We start from the raw sequence: 20,856 nt of genomic DNA, 5'->3' as shown, positions 1-20,856 counted from the left end.
CTAGACTATAGACTAGACTATAGACTAGACTATAGACTAGACTATAGACTAGACTATAGACTAGACTATAGACTAGACTATAGATTAGACTATAGACTAGACTATAGGTTAGAGTATAGACTAGACTATTGATTAGATTATAGACCAGACTGTAAACTAGACTATCATCTATACTTTCGACTAGTCTATAAAGTAAATTATAGACAAGATTGTAGACAAGACTACATATTAGACTACTCTATAGACTAGACTATCGACTCGACTGTCGACTATACCATAGACTACACTATAGGCTAGACGGTAGACTAGAATATAGACTATACTATCAACTATACTAAAACAAGACTATAGATTGACTAAACTATAGACTACATTATAGTCTAAAATATATAATAGACTATAGACTATACTAGACTATTGACTAGACTATACTATAGACTAAACTGTAGACTAGACTATAGATTAAACTACACACCAGACTGTAAAGTAGACTATATCAAAAATAACTGAAGTACTAAATTTCCCATCCCTGCTTACAGCTACAACTTTCCTTGTTATTTTTTTCTCTTTCTCTTTTTATGTTTTTATTATTATTTATAATTATGATTTTTAAAAACCATACATTTTCTCTATCTCTCTCTACTCACATTTTAAATTTCCTTTTTTAATATTGTTTAATATAAAAAAGAAAATACAAAAAAATTAATATAGTCCAACAACAAATTCATCAATATTTATTTGCAAATATATTTTTTTCTTCTTCTCTTTTTATGTTTTATTTTATTTAAACAAAAAAAAAAAACATCCCATTTATTTGTCTAAAAAACACTGTGGTGGCACAAATCTTAATAAATAAACTCGTTAAAAACATAAAAATGTTAATTAAACCAAACGTCAATTAATTAATAAAATAACAATAAAAAAATTATGTGTAAAAATAATGGTGGAATCTCATATTCTAAAAATATAAAAAAAAATACAAAATGGTGGTTATCATTTTACTTTTAACATGTGTGCGTGTGTGTATGCAATGGTTTTGGTTACAACAAACAAAAAAATCACACTTCATTTAAAATCTCATTTGTAAAACTCTCCTTTATTCACTCTCTTTATTCATTGTAATTTAATATATTTATTTTATTTTATATATGTGTGCGTGTGCCTATATATGTGTGTTATTATTATTATTGTAATAATTCTAATAAAATACAATCGCTGAAAATGCACCAAAAAATTCAAAATACACCATATTTTTAACACATCAAATATCACAAATCAATTGTAATTAAATCAAAATTGAACGTCCAAATTTTTTTGCCAACAAAAAAATCTCTTAAAAAACCACATATTTTTTCTGTAATATAAAAAACACAAAAATTTGCATTCAATGAAACAAAAAAAAAAAAAAAAAAAAACAATTTAATAAACAAAGGCTTTGATGCTTTGGGTGATGTTTTAAAACCCGGCATAACGTCTAATACTACCACAAATACTTCTGTTGGCAAACCACCAGCAGGAAATCAAACAAATATTAATACTGCAGGTATTGCCTCACAAGATCCACTACTCCACCACCAACAACAATCGCAGCAGCAGCAACAACAGCAACCACCAGCCAGCACTGGAAAACTCTTAACTGGTGATTTGGATAGTTCTCTCATGTCTCTAGTTGAAAATTTAAATATTAATAAATCAGCTACAACAAAGTGAGTAAAATACAAAAACAAACAAGCAAACTATCATATCACTCTGCATTAGCAAAAAAAAAAAAAAAACATTTGAATCCTTTCTCCTACATTTCGCTAACGCTCTCCTGTTTTATATGAAATTTAATTTTCGAACGTTTAATCCAATATGTTTGTTATGAAGTTGTAAATAAGAATTCTTATATTTTACTTCTAAATTATGAAAAAATCTGCTCTCTTGACCATGATTTAAAGCAGAGATCGACAGAGAGTGTGTTTGAAAGCAAGAGTCCAAAAGAGATCAATTATATTTTAAAATAGTTCATAGAGTAATACATAGATTAGTAAATATCGAAGGCGTCCATAAACTAATCACTAGACTAATCCATAGACTAGTCACTAGACTAATCCATAGTAGATTAGTCTATAGACTAATCAATAGTGCATATACTAGTCTATAGAATAGTCATAGACTGCCCTGTAGACTAGTCAATAGATTTGTCCAATGACTAGTCGAAAGACTTCTCTGTATACTAGTCCATAGACTACTGTGTAGACTAGTTTATAGACAAATCAATAGACTAGTACATAGACTAGTCCATAGACTACTGTGTAGACTGGTCCATAGACAAATCAATAGACTAGTGCATAGACTAGTCCATAGACAATCAATAGACTAGTTCATAATCTAGCCAATAGACTACTCTGTAGACATTAGACTAGTATATAACCTAATTAGTAGTTAGGTCTACGGACTAATCAATAGACTAGTGTATAGTCAATAGACTAGTCCATATACTAGACAATAGACTAGTACACAGACTAGTCCATAGACTAGTTTATATACCACTCTGTAGACTAGACCGTACACTTTTCTGAAGACTAGTCAATATACTTGTAAAAAGCCAAGTCAACATACTACTCCGTAGTCTAGTCAATAGAGTACTTTGCCGGCTAGTAAATAGACTATTCTGTAGACCAGTCCAGAGACTGCTCTGCAGAAAACTAGTCTGAAGACAACTCCATACTTAGTTAATAAAGTAATACATAAACTAGTCAATAGCCTAGTCCATAGAATAGTCTTATAAATGGAGTACTGTGTAGACTAGTTCATATACAAGTCAATAGAATAGTGCACTGACTAGCCCATAGACTAATTAATTAACTAGTCAATAGTCTAGTCCCTGTAGAATAGCACTCTTACTAGCACTTACTAGCCTTGTGCAGAGACTAATCAATAAACTACTCTCTAGTCAAGTCCGTATTCTAAGCTATGGACTTGCCCATAGTCTTGTCAATAGAGTACTTATCAGGCTAGTCCATAATCTTGTCAATAGGCTTCTCTGTAGACTAGTTTTAAGAGAAGTTCATAGACTAGACAATATACTAGTCCATAGATATGTAATCTAGTCTAGACTAGGCAGTAGATTTGTACATAGTCTTGTAATTAGAGTACTGGTCGGGTTAGTCCATAGTCTCGTCTTTAAACTAGTCCATAGAATAGTCAATAGACTAGTGCTAAGATAAGTTCATGGACTAAACAATAGACTAGTCCATAAAACGAATTAGAATTTTCTCCGTAATTCTACAAATTAAAGATAAATTAACTGACTTTCATTTATGACGGTTATAGGCAAAGAGCTCTGTATAAGTTCTCTTGCTTTCATACGTATAAATGTATTATCCATTTCTAATTCTCTGCAAATTTTATATTTTTATACTAGAAATAGGCAAAGAGCCCTCTATTTAAAAAAAACCTGTATCATACAAATAAGGAACTTATTTAACACTCTCTTCTAAACTAAAAGGAATCAATCAATCTTGTAAAAGCATGCGAAAGAGAATAAACTCCCGGGGAATTATTGTGCATAATTGCCTAGAATATGATTTTGTCAAACATATTGGATTAAAGATTGCCCTTTGTCTTTATTAGTTGATTAAAAACGAGAAAACAAAATCCTCAATAAATTAGTTCAAAATTCTTAACGATAGATCCTTATCCAACTAAAAAATCCATTAGCTCACTCTCCATTTAAAACTCTCCTGTCTCTCCAACTCACTGTCATAAACTCTTTCTCTCTTTCATACTCATACTATTTAATCATTGTATTTGTATTATATCATTCATTCATTACAACAAAAAAAAAAAAAGAAAATAAATCAAAGCAGAAAACAAAAACTTCTTCCCATTATATTCATTCCATAGACCTGTGCAATGGAATTCACCTAAAAATACTGCGAAACCTGGTGCTAATTGGACACCTCAACCAATGGCTGCTACTACGGGTGCTGGCTATCGTCCAATGGTGAGTGTCTTTGTCTCTCCTCTATCTCTCTCTCTTTTTCTATATTGACAGTAATAAGAAAAAAATACAAAAAATTGCAAAAAATATTGAAAGAACAATAAAAAACTTCAGTTTTATTATTCTACTATTTTGCTTCTTAATTGTTTTTAAAATATACAAAGAAAAAGCTTTATAATTTTTTTTGGAAAATTTTGTGTTTTTTTCTTTGTTTTTATTTTTAAAACATTAAAAAAAGCGGCAACTTAAAGCTTAGTTAAGTTTTTTTTCTTAAGCAAAATTTTAGGCTGTAAACGTAAATTTAAGAGATTAATTATAAATTAATAAATAAAATATCGTTTAATTGAAATTTGTGCCCATAAGGAAGGTTTTTAGGTTTTGATACATTCAACTTTTTTTCTCTTTAATTTTGTTGCTCTTTTTGTTCTACACAACCTCACTTTATCTGACACTTTTATTTTTAATTTTTCTTTAAACATTTTTCTCTTCTTTACACCGTAGTTGAGTTTAAAGTTTTTTATGGATTTTTTTTTTTAATTTATTATTGATTATTTGTTAAAAAATTTTAATATTTTGTAATTGTATGTTTAATGTGTTATGTTTATGATCTTGCTATATGATTATTTTTTATATTTGTTTTTGTAGTCCAGTAATATTTTAAAAATTTTCAGCAAATCAATGTAAAAAAATGATGGCTAAAAACCAGCGAAAAGGAGCAATTCTTTTAGATAAATTAAAGCTAAACTCCCATCATATTATAGAAACATCAATAAACCTTTTTTTCGGTGTCCTAAAAATTGGAACAGTCGTTCCAAAATCACTTTTTTTAAATCCCAATAAAGTAAACCAGTCGTCTCTAAATTTTTTTGGAAAGATTTAATCATGTCCCTCGGTGCAAGGTGGACTTATATTTGACCTAAAAAACTTCATTCAGAAATTCAGTTTTTCATCAATAAACTTATTTGACATAATCGGGCTATTTGTATGGTTCATTGTACTTCATCTAAAATTTCGAATATTTCTTCCTATTTGTTCATGAATTACCAGACCTACAACATCAATAGTTTCCGAAATCCTTTATATTTCAAATTATGTCGAAGATAGAAATGTCTCAAATTTTCAAATGTTTTTTAATTGGCATTGATCTTCATTCCAAGAATTACTTCTTTCAAAGGTAAATATTTTCTACAAATTTTAAGGGAAAATGGTCTGAAATGTCCGACAACAAATCTGATTGGTTGATTTCAGAAACAGTGAATCAGTCTTATAATAGAACTCAGACTTTTGATAATGATAAATAACTAGGGAATGTTTTAAGCTTGGCCCAGGAACTACGGTGTAGATTTTTGACATGGTATCTGATGGACTTGATTAGTAAATAGAACTTTCACAACAATTATACAAAATTCAGCGCTTATTATTAGAATTAGGTTTCACCGAAACAACTCGATTCTCAGTAACAGCTATATTAACCTGTAGTTATTTGTTCTACTAATAACAGCGAAACTATTATAATTCCGACAGGAAATCTAAGCCGCTGATCTCAACTTTCAGAATGGCTGTCCATTTCGCCCATTGATAAGATTGAAACAATTTTGTAGTGGAACTTAGACTTTCTGGACAATGATTAATATCTAGGGATTGTTCAAGCTTGGCCCAGGAGGTACGGCAACTTTTTTGCAAAACTTTAGCTTTTATGAAGGTAGCGTTCCTTCGAAACAACTCGTTTCTCAATAAAAGCTCTACCAACCTTTGCTAATCCTTGGTCGTTGTTTGTTGAATTCCGAGTCGTTCTGGTGCGAAGAACCAATTGTCGTAAGAACGCCCTTTAGTTGTTTATTCTACTTATAATGGCGGAACTATTACAACAACAAGAGCTAAACCCAGTTAACGCTTGTATATCTAGCAACATCGGTCAAACGTCCATGCACTTTTCTATAGCAAAAGATTTATTAGCAAAACATCATTGTCTTACTAGAATTTCACTCTCCTAAACTATGAATTTTACTCTCATAAACTATTATGTTGGCACAGTAATGATGGTCCTTCATGACCACTTGCTCGTTATGAAACTTGAAGTGAATGCCTCTTTGGAGCCTTCACATGTGAATTTGCGATTGGTTCCTGTGCGTTTAAGACAGAAATTAAATCTTACCTGCTTCTGCTAAAGTTGCAACATCTGCCTATGTTCTGTCATATTTAAGTTTAAAATGCTACTTACATCAGGCCATTTTAGTACGATTTGGGGAATCTCTTTACAATCATTATTCGCTAGATATTCGATGGCTTGAGTTTATCATCTGTTTCGTTACTTTCCTCTGGGGCATGTCACCTTGATCAAAGACCCCACCTTGTTGTGATTGCAATTTTAGGGAAAAGAGGTGAAACAGGTACCTCTAGTTTGCCGGGACTATAAACTGGTGATGTTAAATTTATCCACGGCCCTTCCTTGGAATGATTTGACACACTACGGGTGACCAGTTACCTGCAGGACTATGTCTGTCTGATTCCTTCGAGATCAACGTCGTGGATGTGGTTTAAACCCAAATTCGCGGTAAGAGCAAGTGATGAAAACTGATGCACTGTAAAATCTATATTTTGGGATAAGTTCGGTGCTGTTGCCAAATGAAAACATATATCCCACAGATGAGAGACTGTGGGACTAAGCATTGAAAATTAGTTGGTTTTAAATGTATATTATACAAGATATCATCCGCCCCTATACCTATAATGAGTCTGTAGTATGTTCTAGTCTTATGAGTTTGTCGAATGAATGAGAAGTGTGCAGGGTTAAATAGTGATGGATAAAGGGTATCTTATACATGTGATACCATTATCATCCTTGTCCAGGTATGTTCAGAGAAAACTATGTTTATACCAGATTTAATACAGTGTGTTCTCTGTGAGTAAGAACAAAGTCTTGGGATTGTTTGATGGATTCGTACTTAGATCTAGCGGTTACGTCAGCACACTTCTTATTTGTCCGGCACATCCATAACAGAAAAACATACGAATGACTGACCTCTACATTCATCCCGTACACGTGACACGAACTCATTTCCAATGCTTAGTCCTACAGTCTGTATCTATTGTCATTCGGCAACAGCACCGAACTTATCCCGAAATATTGACTTTACCTAACATTAGTCCTTTAACCGCCATTTACGAATTTGGGTATAAACCACAGCCGTGGATACCGAAGGAACCTTAATCAACTGACCAGCCAGGACATAGTCCTGAGGGCAATTGGCCATTCGTAGTATCAGATTATGAGGTTCTCTGGTTAGACCCCATGTCAATTCATACCAAGGACAAGCCGTGGAAAGAAGTGACATCACCAGTTTATAGTGCCCGCAGACTAGAGATAATAGTATGTAGCATCTCTATAACCCCACATGGTAATACACAAAGATGGTATCTATAATCAAGGAAACATGCCCCGGGGGGGGAGGGACCAAGCTGATATCGTAAATAGAGAGTATATGAGTATTTGAGGAAATTTTAGAACGCCGTGTATTCTCTATTGCAGACAAACGAATGGAAGGATAGACTTGGGTAGGTTGCCTTAAATACTAGTCAGAACTTTTAGCTTTGTAGGTCTGCCACCAATATTTTGACAATGGTGGGAGCAATTAAGTGGATGAAATTTAAGAATGTTTACTTAAAAAAAGAATTTAAACATACAATTACAAAGTATTTCTTTAATTTTGCAAATATTTTTATGGAATGAGTTAATTAATATTTTAGTTTTTTTTTAATATTTTTCTTAAAACGCACAAATTTATTTTTTATTTAACTAAGATTTTATAATTTTATTAAAATTAGGTAAAAGGCTAAAAACGAAAAATAGGCTTACAATTTAAATATTTATTAAAACTATTTATTGCTCTATGATAAACTATTCTCTTATTATTTAATTAATTAGTTTTTTTTTATTTATTAAAGTTTATTTTTCTATTTATTATTTCATTTCCTAACTAACTTGTTTTTTTGTTTTGTTTTTTCCTTTTTTCTTTTTATGTTATTTATTTCCGTAACATTTTTAATTTATGATTTGGTTTTCATTTAAATTGGTTTCGAAACTACTCTGTCTATATCCACCAATTCAAAAATAATCGAAATTTGAAATCAATCATAACAACAAAAAATCAATTCATATCAACAAAATCAATCAATCTTATCAATCAAACAATCAACCACCTCAACAAATTACTAAATGAAAAAATTTATATTAAAAAAAAAAACAATCAACCAACAAATAACTGCCACCTTAAAAACTAATAATAATAACAACTACAAACAAACAACTATCATTTAAATAACAAATTATAATTATTAATAATAACAAATAACAATATTTTAAAATGACAAATTTAATTCAATTAAAAATTTATTTTAATATAAAATAAAACTACATTTTCTATGTAAAATAATGATAAAAAAATTCCAATTCAAATTCAAATTGATTGTATTAGGCACATGGCATGACTGTAAGTCCTGCGCCAATCACAATTAATCATCCGTATATACATGCTAGTTATCCTGTAATACCAAATTATATGCAGGTAAGATTTATTTTATTTTTTAGTTTATTTTTTTATTTATAATTTTTTGATTTTTTCTTAATTTTTTTTTATTTATTTATATTTTTAATTTTTTAGTTTTTTATTTTTTTTTTTTTGTTTTAAATTAATAACATGTTTTATATATAAATATTAATATTTAAAAATCATCATCAACATTTCTCTTTTTCTTAAAGTATTTAGAAGCAATTTACCAAAAAAATGCATAAAAATTCAACGCGTTTTTCTTACTCCACTAACACTCTCTGACTCTTTCTCTCTCTCTCTTCTTAAACTTGTAATATGATATTCTTCTAATCTATCAAATCTTTTAAAATAATTAGAAACTATTTAAACCACCTGTAGTTTGTACGTTTTACTGTAGTTTTTTTAAATAGTTTATTTAATTATTTTTAGTTGTTTTTGTGTAAAAGTAGTGGTTCTTTCTTTGACTTTCTAAGCCCAGCAGGAGCAAAAAGTTTGACGATTAAGTAAAAAAAAAAAATTGTAAGAATAAAACAAAATATCTTAAAATTAAAAAGTTTTCATTAGAAATTTTTTTAAATCGAAGTCATAGAATAAAAAGAGTGTCCTCATGTGATAGAGCTTCATCTCCTCTACGACCTAAAATTTTCCATATGTTCTCTTTCGCCAATATACTGCCAATGTAGAAAGTGAATTTTGAGAGTACAGCAGGATCCCTCTACTTTACCAGGCGTAGCTTGGTGCCGTCTTAGAGAGCAGAGATATTAAGTTTTTCAGTGAGCAAGTACATTGGAGTGATACCAATCATGATCATTACTTTACTACTAAACTCGGTATTCTTGTTCTCTTTTATATCTTATTGTTGTTGAGATATTCTATTTTCTACTTTGGGGTAAAGTTCCTACTCCTTTTCATATTCAGCTTCTCGCTTTCTCTACCGCTTTTGTTATGGCTTCCATCCAGCATATTTTTCTTCAAGTTGACGCTTTTGATTCTATAATAGCTGGCTTGGAGATTTCTATTGTTCACTAGTCCCAAGAAGATTGGTGTACCAACCTCATGATCAATATACAAGAGCTTAATTCGGGGAGTAAAGATATTTTACTCTCTTCTCATGATCATTACTCTACTAGTAAACACTCTATTTTTAATCTCTATTGTTTGATTCATTATATAATTGTTGTCCTGATATTATTTTTTTCTATTTTGGGCTAAAGTTAATTTTCTTTCCGGTTTCTTGCTTTGCCATCCGTCTTGGTAGGTACTCTTTACTGTTTAGTCCATTATCTTATTGTTGTCCAGATCTTCTATTTTCTACTTCTTCCGTCTTCCAGATTCCATTCAGCACAATTTTCTTCAAGTTGACGCTCTTGACCTTATAATAGTTTGCTTGAAGATCTATATTATTATTCACTAGTTCCAAGACTAGGTGCGATGATAACCTCATGATCATCACACTAAAGTTTAATTTGCCGTCCTAGGGAGAAGAGATATTTTTCATTTCATCAGCGTTCAAGTACATTACATCATTACACTACTACTAAATTCGGTATTTTTGATCTATATTGCTTGGCCCATAATATAACTGTTGTCCAGATCTTTTTTTCTACTTTGGGATAAAGTTTCTTAAGAACTTAATGTGTAGTCCCAGGGAGGAGAGTTATTTTCCATGAAGCTCTTCTTTTTTCTACTTAGGGGTAATGTGATTACTCCTTTTAAGCTTCTAGCTTTACCTTCCGTCTTGATAGGTACTCTTTATTGTTTGGTTCATTATCTTATTATTCTCCAGATCTTTTTTTTACTTTGGAATAAAGTTCCTACTTTTTTCTTGGAAGAGCACAAAAACCCCATAATAATTACGCCAGAGCTTCATTCGTGGCTCACGCTTTCTTTTGATCTTTACATTTTAAAGTGATTTAGTTGTCCACTATTATATCGTTAACAAGATCATCCAATTTACAAAACTGTCCATTGGGACTTTGAACGTCGGATTGACGGTTTCTTATCTGGTAGTGATGGTTACTTAGCAGTAACATAGTAACTCTTAAAAGGATTTCTCAAAGATAAATTAATACATCTAGGCCAACTTTATATAGTGTATTCACTGAAGGTTCAGAAACACAATTTCCTGAACGTAGTTCCTTTGAATTTTTTCAGCGTTTGTGAGGGATTTTATATCCGGAATAATATCACTCCCAAGATATTGGGATCTAATTTCGCAAAAGTATTCCTAGGTGTATCTTAGAAGTTAAGAGAGAATTCGGGCCAGACGTGATTTGGGTATGCAGAAGATGTTTCCAGTCGCGATTTAAGAGACCTTCTTGGTTTCTGTAGGGAAATAGGATGGCTATACAGGTAACAGATCATGGAGATTTCCCTTTTATGTATGTCCTCTTTATTTAAGGGTATACAATGGATGGGTAAATGGAGTTATACCTTTTAAACTCAACAATACATCTTTTGAAGCTTTCTTTTCCGTTCCCCAGTTAGAAGTCTTTTGGTACACGTCCTTGTTAATATTATCATTTCAGGATATCTGCAATTAGACCTTCCATTCAGAAAATCATTATCTTTCCTAATTAAATTTTTCTGCAAATTTTTAATGCATATTGTCTCTTTGTATGTATCTCCTGAAGATTCCGAAAAACTTTTCTCACCGATAAAGTTAATTCAAACAAAAGATCGTAACACATCGAAATATTGATCAGACTTAGACCAACGAACGTTTTTATAATAATCTAAGATTATATGTTGAGAAGCTTAGTATTGAAAATGGAGGAAAAATCAGTCAGAAAATGACTTAAACTTTCATTCAATACTATAAACAAGTTGTATATGAACCAAAATCTGTTTATGCCATTTCATAAGTGGAACGAATGAGCCGAGCTTTACAGATCGAACTTTTCAAATAAGATGGAATTATATCAAACCCCCGATTACGTAATCCCAACGATTGAAGTCTTAACAATATAATTCATATTCACTCCTAATCAGCATTTCGATTTCGTTTACTCATTTATTTATGCAACGATCGATCTTCTAACAAAAAACGGAATCGTAAGAAAAAGAAGAAGCAATTACATTTTATTTCAATGCTTCAATGTATTCGGCATTATCATCGTTACGTTTGTAAGTTATTATTTATGTGACGGAGTTTCGAATCGAAATGCAAAATTGACAAACATAAAAAATTTTGATTCGCATTGAATTGCAGAATAGTGGTGAATATGACTTTCTTTTATATCGTTAAGACTTCAATTTGCGTCGTTAAGATCACGTAATCGGGGTTTTACATAATGCCATCTTTTTTGAAAAGTTCGAACTGTAAAGCTCGGCCAATTCGTCCGACCTTAAACAACAAAATTATATAAATGACAAAAACTGAAATGACTACTTTTTCAACACTAGCCAGCCATTTTGTTTTGTCTTACATTCACTTATTTATTGTATGCTTAGGTTTCTTCGTGCAGTCTATTTCTTGCTCTAACACTTTGTTTTTAAATTATTATTTCTTTTAGCAAATAAATGTCTGCTGGGCTTTATAGATTTTACTATGATTTTATTTTAATTAAATTTAAACTATTTTGTTAAAGAAGTATGTAATATTTTGTTTTATTTAAATAACTAAAACGTAATAATGTGCCAGTTTTATTTAGCAACAATTTGAATTAATATAAAAAATAATTTACAAAAAAATAAACCCAACTGTAGATGCAATTATAAAATTTTAGTTAGAAAACAGCAACTTGTTTAAAATTGCATGGAACTTATGTTTTGCTTTCTTATGTGATTGAAGAAACATGCAAATAAAAAAAAAAACAAAAACAAAACTTTTGTTCTATATATTTAACTCAATAAAAAACAAATTTAAATTTTATTAAAATTATAAACAAATGTATAAAAAACTTATTTTCTTTAATGTTCTCTTTCTCTCTCTCTCTCTCTCTTTTCTTTTTCTTGTTTATTGTTTTTTAGCAGGGAATGCCGGTGATGGGTCAAACAATGATGGGACAAGCCCCTTTGACTGGCGTACCACCGACGATGCAACAACCGATGGTAATGCCCAGTAATCCAGCTGGCATAATGCAAACCACACAACCACAAATGCAGTCCATGATGCAGACAAATGGTGGTAATAAACCTTTAGATCCTTTTGGAGCGTTATAAATGACAACTAAACAAAAACAAAAACAAAAGAATAACAAATTCTCACGAAACGAAATGAAACCTACAATAACAACAACAACAATTACATACAGAATTATGAAATGTTATTAAAAAAAGAATAAAACTATATTAAAGAAAAATTAAAAAAAAAAACTATTAAAATGCAAAGAATTCTATAAAAAATATAAAATAATTTAAAAAGAAATTATTAATAATAATAATGTTGAAAAAAAAAATAAGAATACAAATCTATTAAAAATTAAAAAAGGAAAAAAAAAAATAATTGAATATATTTATATTTAACTATATTATATTATACAATACAACAAAAATGAAACAAAAATTTAAACTATAATTTATTAGTTTATATTATTATAACTCTATATATATACAACAACAAAAAATTACCATAATACATGAATATTATAAATACTATATATAAATATATTTATATACATTAAAAAAACAACAACAAATACATTAAATTAAATACTTATTATATAAAAAAAACAAACATAAAACAAATATATATACAACAACAATACATTACATTATAACGTATTTAGCCTACTTTCTCTCCCTAACCTTATCACTCATTCTCATCTCTCTTTTTAAGCTTATTTTGAAAAGTAGTCCTTTTCCTGGTTTTCCACTTTATTTTGAGTTTCTCCTCATGTGACTTTATATAAATATTCCAACTAATAAACGTTTTTGTAAAAATGTAAACAAAATTTATTACAGTATGTTAAAAAAGTTTGTAAACAGAGAGTGTACATTAAGAATTCCTCTTGCAACTTAAGTAATTGATATGTGTCATTGACAGGAAGTAAAAACTTCTTTATAGATTTAGCTATGAAATAGAGTAACAGTCTTTCCGATCAATTTTTGATTACAAATGGTTCTAGGAACTATTTGTTGTTTGAAATTTAACTTCTTTCGGTTTTGGATAGTATAACGATGATTTAAACAACAATAATAAAGACTAAAACAAAAGTGGTCCTTCGAATCCAAAATAAGAAATGTTCAATAATTAAAGAATCATGTTCTAGTAGTACAGTTAATTGAAAAGGGAACTTTTTTTTAAAATTTGGAACAGTATAACAAAGTTTTAAGCAGCACTAATCAAGACTAAAACAAAAGTGGTCCTTCGAACCCAAATAAGAAATGTTCAACTAGGAATTAGTACTACAGTGGTTTGAAAAGTGAACTTCTTTAAATTTTGAACAGTATAACAAAGTTTCAAACCGTTATAACAAAGACTAAAACAAAAGTGGTCCTTCGAAACCAAGCATTTAAAGAATCATGTATTTAAAAAATGTTAAAAAACTATAAAGTAAAAGTGGCTACCAGCACCACCACATTAAAAAGTGGTCCTTAGAACCCAAATAAAAATAGTTCAACAGTTTATGAATCAAGTGTTTTCAAAGTTTAAAAAAACCTATAAATTGAAAGTGATATCATAACAACAAATAATAAACCAAAAATGATCCTTTCTAACCTATATTAATATAAAGCAATTAATGGCTGTACTGAACGGTTAAGCTGTTTAAAAATCAAGTGACTCCAAAGAAAAAGTATGAACTTGTTCAATAAAAGTTCTCGAAAACAAAATAAAATCTTCTAAGTCATGAGTAATATAAAGCGAAAGTTTAGTTTGGTTTCAAAACAAACAATAAATCAAAAATAGTCCTTCGAACCCATATATCTATTACTGAACTTAATGTGCTGTTTAAAAAGCAACAGTTTATACTTGTTCAGTATGAAGCGAAAGTTTAGTTTGGTTTCAAAACAAACAATAAATCAAAAATGGTCCTTCGAACCCATATATATATTACTCTACTTTCAGTAGTTTAAAAAGAAACAGTTTATATTTGTTCAATAAATAATCTAAAAAATCTGAGTTCTAAAAGTATAAAGCTAAAATTTTGTTTGGTTTAAAAACAAACAATAAATAAAAATGGACCTTCGAACCCATATTAAGATGAAATCATTTACTATAAATCTATTACTGAACTTTCAGTAGTTTAAAAAGTAACAGTTTATATATGTTCAATAAATGATCTAAAAAATCTGAGTTCTAAAAGTATAAAGCTAAAATTTAGTTTGGTTTGAAAACAAACAATAAATAAAAAATGGTCCTTAGAACCCATATTAAGATGAAATCATTTACTATAAATCTATTACTGAACTTTCAGTAGTTTAAAAAGTAACAGTTTAAATATGTTCAATATTAAAGCTGATAAGTAATGGTCCTACGAACTATAAGTACTACAAAGCTTTTTGAAAAATTTCTTTCTTTTAGAAAACGTTTTCACAAAAAATGGTCCTTGAACACATATTAAAATATGTATCTTTATGTTTAAATATCAAGTGATTCAGAAGATTCAAAAGTTTTAAAGCTGAGACTTTATTTGGGTAGCATCTTACTTTTACAAGTCGACAATTTAAGGGCTTAAAAGAGGTTTTTGAACTGCATCTATAAATAGATAATAATTTCGGGATAGGTTGATGGGGGTATGTTACTAAATCAAATTCGAAGAAATTAACTTTGACCACTATCGGGCCGGTTGTGTGCTATTTTTTTATGTAAGATCTTGGTAACAACAAAAACCATTTATAGTATTCACTGAATGTATCTCTAATGTATCGTCCGTTGTTAAGAAACTCAGTTTCCTGGATATAATTCATAAGAAATGTTCAATCATGACTCTTGAGGAATATTATATATACGGAATAATATTACTTCTAAGATATTTGTATCTAATTTTGGTCCAAAACCTGTCAATAGAAAGCAAAGAAAGTGCCACATCTTTGACAACTGAAATTTTGCAGCTGGTGGTCTGTAATTTTGGCAACTGACAACTCAACTGAGGTTCATTTGTTGTTTACCAGTTTATATTGTCTTCACCACGGTAAGGTCTGAGTATATATGTTCTCCATTTGTCAAAACATACAGTCCTGTCACAGAATTACATTCCGATCGAATGTTACATTCCGTTAACAAATGTAATTTTTCTTTATTGAAGAAAAAAAATTAGGAAAATTAATTCCACTTTCGATCGGAATGAAATTCTGTGACAGGCCTGTATGTTTTGACAAATGGAGGCACATGATTAAAGCAGAGAACGTATAACATGAAACAGTGATAAGAACACATTACAATAGAGCAAGCGAGAGGAAAAAAAGTCGAAAGTCAAATAACTGCTATCGGCCTGATCGTCGTCGTTTGAGAGATAGCGACGGTATTGCATTCAAATTTAAAAAAAAATTTGGCCAAAAATATAGTGTTAAGTCATTAATGAAAACTGTTGTTGAATTTTTAGACGATTTCGATAATGCTAATAAAGCTTTAGATGTTTTTTTACTTGAAACTTAAATTTGTTTCTTATTCGAGAGCCTGAGATTATAGAAATTTTAAATGCAATTTGAGGTTATGAAATATTAATTTTAATTTTATGAAAAATTTAGAAAAGTATATAACTTTATCTCATTTAAAGGCGATATCATAGTCAAACAGATCAATAACGTAAAGAATTATAAGTGATCGTTGTCATTTGATCATTATCATTTTAGTGAGATAGCAAAAAGTCTAGACTCAATTTTAGTTGATCATGAAAAGTACCGACTAAAATCGTGTCTTGAATTTTTGCTATCTTACTAGAAATTGTCATTCGATCATGATAATGAAATTTTGAATGGAATAACCATTAAAAAAAGTTCAAAATTTTCTTAAAGATAACAGATTTAATGGTCCCCTTGTATAAAAAATATTCAGGTCTTTAATAAAAAAAAACATAAATATTGTGCCATAGTTACAAAAAACATTTTACTAATGACTTCTCTTCACCACAATTTCATAATAAAAGAGAATGTGAAAACTTGCCTACTTTAAGGTGCATTATAAAAACAAAATCTAAAGTATACTTTCAGGCGAATATAATATAAAACAAACATTTTAAGCATTTCATGTTATAAAGACTCACTGCTTAATTAAACTAACAAAAAAACTAAGATTTTAGTTTTCAAACTATAGAAATTTTTATAAAATATATAAAGTCGCTTTATACTTATATAAATATTAGTTCTTTACATAAAAACCCCCCTTTACATAATAAATGTAAACTAGAAAATAAAAACTAAACACTTACACATATAAATATATAAATACAAATAAATAATATTAATAAATACAAAAAACGATCACAAATTATGAATTGTGTGTAAAATGCTAAAAACAGAAAAAGGAAAACTTTAAAATAATAATAAAGCTAGAAAAAATGATTGTCCAATGTTAAAAATTAAAAAAAAAATACTTAAAAAATATAAAATAAAAAAAAACGCTAGAAATAATAATAAAAGAAATAAACAACTACAACCCTAATATATTCAGGAGAAACCATAAAAACAAATAACAGTTTCTTATAAAAAATCATCTTAATTAAAAAAAAAATTACATATATTTTCCCAAAAAATAACTTTGCTTTTAAAATTAAATTTAACTTTAACAACTATCATTATTATGTTTGTGTGAAACTTTTCTTTGTAATTAGAAAATTTTGTTAAATTAAAAAATTTGTTAATAATTTAATTCAATCGGTTTAATTTAAAAAAAAAAACTCACAGATTTTGTTAAAACATTCCAATTAAATTGTTTATTTTAATTTTTAAACAACAAATAATAAACTAAATTTTGTAGCTTACGAAATTTTAAATTAAAATTGTTTTTATTAAAGCAAGCAGAAAAAAATATGTTGTATTAAATTTATTATTATTTTTTCAGAAATTTACTTTTTGTTTTTTATTTACGCTTCATTTTTTTATATTTATACTATATATTTTGTAAATACAATTAATGAAATAATAATTATTATAAACTCTAAAAAAAAAATAAAACAAAAAAAACTGATTATGTTTAAATAAAGTTCTAATTATGTTATAGTGAAATAAAATTTTGTTCGTTTTCTTATTTTATTCTACTTTCTAGTTTTTTTATAACTTTCTAAATTATACATCGATTTTGCATTATTTTTTTTTTACAAAAAAATCACTAAATGGGTCTACACTAAATGGTCCACAGTTTCTTATATCTTTCATAAAATTAAGTCAGTTTAAAAGTGGGATTTGTGTTACATAAAATCCCAAGAAATACAACTAAACCCATATCGGGCCTGTTGTACGCTACCATTGTCTCTGGTTGCAGTCTAACCACTTTTTTTGGAGGAATACCTCTTAAACAGTTCCCCACCAGTCATTGAATGTCCTGATCTTAGTACAATATAAAAAAAAATGTTTTCAATCTTATCGAAATGGATCTCGGAAATTCTGAAATTTTGATAAATAATTGAAGTTTTTGTTAAGGGAGTATCTGGTCCGCAAAATAACTTGTAGTGTATTGTAACCCAACGAAGTACTTCCAAAAACTATCATTTGTTACGACTTCAAAAGAAGCACTAAGTGAATATTTTTAACCTTCTGTGAAAGTAATGTTTATTGACTTCCAAAGAACCGAAAACAATCAAATTTTTCTTAATTAAAAAATATATAAAAAATTATTTCCTGAGAATGACTTCAGTTGTGTGGAGAATTTTGAATCAAATAAAACAGACATCCCTCCCTTAACAAGTCTGTGTTAAAATCATCATTACTTTAGATCTTTTTCAGCACTTCCATGGTGTGAATTCAACTTATTTTTCTCTTCTTTGAAAGTTCTTTTTTTTTTGCTGGGAAGGACAAAAATATAAAAATTCTTTATAACAGTTTTTGTGTAAAGTCTAGTCTATAGTCTAGTATATAATCTAGACTAAAGTCTACTCTAAAGTCTAGTATAGTCTATAGTTTAAATAATAGTCTAGTCTATAGTCTATTATGTAGTCGAGTCAATAGCCTAGCTTATAGTCTACTATATATAGTCTATTATGAAGTTTACTCAATAGTCCATATGAAGTCTATAGTGTAGTATATAGTCTAGTCTAATGTCTAGTCTACATACTAGTCTATAGTCTTGTCTATTCTAGTCTGTAGTAAAAACTCAAGTCTAAAATCTAGTCGAAAGATTAGTCTATAGTCTAGTTTATAGTCTACAATTAAGCCTATAGATTAGTCTATAGTCTTGTCTGTTTTAAGTCTAATCTATAGTCTAGTATAATGTCTATAGTCTAGGCTGTAGTCTAGTCTATAGTCTAGGCTGTAGTCCAGTCTATAGTCTTGTCTTTAGTCTACTATATAATTTATTCTTTTGACTATATTATGGTCTATTACTTAGTCTAGTCTATAGTCTATTCTATAGTATACTATATGTCTATAGTATATATCTATAGTCTAGTATATAATCTAGTCTAAATTCTGGTCTAAAGTCTACTCTACTCTAAAGTCTAGTCTAATGTTATATAGCTCATAGTCTACTATATAGTCAATTGTGAAGTTTAGTCTATAGTCCATATGAAGTTTAGTATAAAGTCTAGTCTAAAGTCCAGTCTACATACTAGCCCATAGTCTTGTCTATTCTATTCTAGTCTTTAGTAAAAACTCAAGTCTAAAGTCTAGTCTATAATTAAGTCTATAGACTAGTCTATGGTCTTGTCTATTCTAGTCTAGTTTTAAGTCTAGTCTATAGTCTAGTATAATGTTTATAGTCTAGGCTATAGTCCAGTCTATAGTCTTGTCTTTATTTTACTATATAATCTATTCTATAGACTATTTTATGGTCTTTTACTTAGTCTAGTCTATAGTGTATTCTATAGTATATTATATGTATAGTCCATAGTCTAGTCTATAATCTAGTCTATAGTCTAGTATATAGTCTAGTCTATAGTCTAGTCTATATTATAGACTATAGTTTGTTCTATAGTATATTATGAAGTCTAGTCTATAGTCTCGTAAATAATCTATTCGATAGTATATTCTATAGTCAGTCTATAATCTAGTCCTTAGTATTGTCTATTATCTATTCCATAGTATATTCTATAGTCAGTAACCTAGTCTTTAGTCTATTCTATAGTCTATTGTCTAGCCTATTGTCTAGTCTATAGTCTAGTCTGGTAAATAGTCTATTCGATGGTATATTCTATAGTCTAGTCTATAGTCAGTCTATAATCTAGTCCTTAGTATAGTCTATTATATTCTCTATTCCATAGTATATTCTATAGTCAGTAACCTAGTCTTTAGACTATTCTATAGTCTATTGTGTAGTCTATTGTCTAGTCTATAGTCTAGTCTATAACCTAGTCTACGGTCTTGTATACATATAGTCTCGACAATAGTTAGTCTATGATCTAGACTTTAGTATAATCTATAGTTAAGTCTATAGTCTAGTGATTAAATTACTGGTAGGGAACTGGGTCACCTTCCAAAAACATATTTTTTTTCTATTCAATACTACGTATCGATTTAGAGGTATTTCTATAAAGATTCTTAAAATGACATTTCTCTAATGGTCGTAGATATAATAGGTGTACATACTAATGATGTCCATTATTTCAATTTATCATTCAGGCGGTTGTGGGTTTGGTAAATTTTTTCCTATTTTAATTGCGAAATTCTAATGATTGTAATCGAAATTGAAAGCATTTGGCCGTATATAATGTTTAACCGATAAAATGATTAATCACAACAAGTATATATATTAAAAAATTCTGAGGATCATCCCATATTTGATTCTATCAGCCATATAACTAAAATCTTAGAATACAATGCGAAACTATTAAACTTCCCTTTATACGTAGGGATGGTGGTGATTCGTCAAAGAAGCTTATATGTATATAATATATGTATATAACACGGCAGCTGTTCACGTGAAGCACTTCGACATTCAATCCGAAACTATTATACAATCCGAAACTATTGTGATATGCGTATATACATACCAGTTAACCATTCCGCTTTTAATTTCTACAATATAATTTAGCGATATTTATAAAGTATATACATCCGTCATTCTATATTGACATCTTTATATTTGTTGAAAATGGTTTTCTGAAGACCTCAATGATCTTCAATATTCTAAACGAAACCAACCGTATATGGTAAAAAATAGCGAATTTTCATACCTCGCAAATTTGATTTGGATAGAGCGGAACTTAAACTGTTAGAAGTTATACTCTAGCATGCAGGAACTAGTTTTATATATTTTCAAAGTATTTCTAAAACATTTACTCT

The 20,856-nt window shown here is 29.0% G+C and overlaps 1 protein-coding gene across 26 annotated transcripts in view; it reads left to right on the top strand.

Annotated features, from left to right (window-relative positions):
* LOC111681182 (phosphatidylinositol-binding clathrin assembly protein LAP) overlaps window positions 1-12,821 on the top strand; it is a 50,212-nt gene extending 37,391 nt beyond the window's left edge. For 14 of the 26 annotated variants that reach the window (XM_046948301.1, XM_046948302.1, XM_046948308.1 and 11 more), the window contains 4 exons: window positions 1,433-1,706; window positions 3,892-3,991; window positions 8,464-8,553; window positions 12,511-12,821. In XM_046948301.1, the coding sequence (XP_046804257.1) occupies window positions 1,433-1,706; window positions 3,892-3,991; window positions 8,464-8,553; window positions 12,511-12,702 (656 nt within the window). In that variant the 3' untranslated portion in view covers window positions 12,703-12,821. The remainder of the gene's footprint in view (window positions 1-1,432; window positions 1,707-3,891; window positions 3,992-8,463; window positions 8,554-12,510) is intronic. The other 12 variants (XM_046948325.1, XM_046948305.1, XM_046948320.1 and 9 more) reach the window with 4 other exon arrangements.
* Window positions 12,822-20,856: the final 8,035 nt, after the last annotated feature.

Source organism: Lucilia cuprina, chromosome 4, assembly GCF_022045245.1.
Source record: "Lucilia cuprina isolate Lc7/37 chromosome 4, ASM2204524v1, whole genome shotgun sequence".
NCBI classification, from domain to species: Eukaryota; Metazoa; Arthropoda; class Insecta; order Diptera; family Calliphoridae; genus Lucilia; species Lucilia cuprina.
The sequence above is the reverse complement of the archived record's forward strand: the minus strand, read 5'-3'. Positions and strand labels throughout refer to the sequence as shown.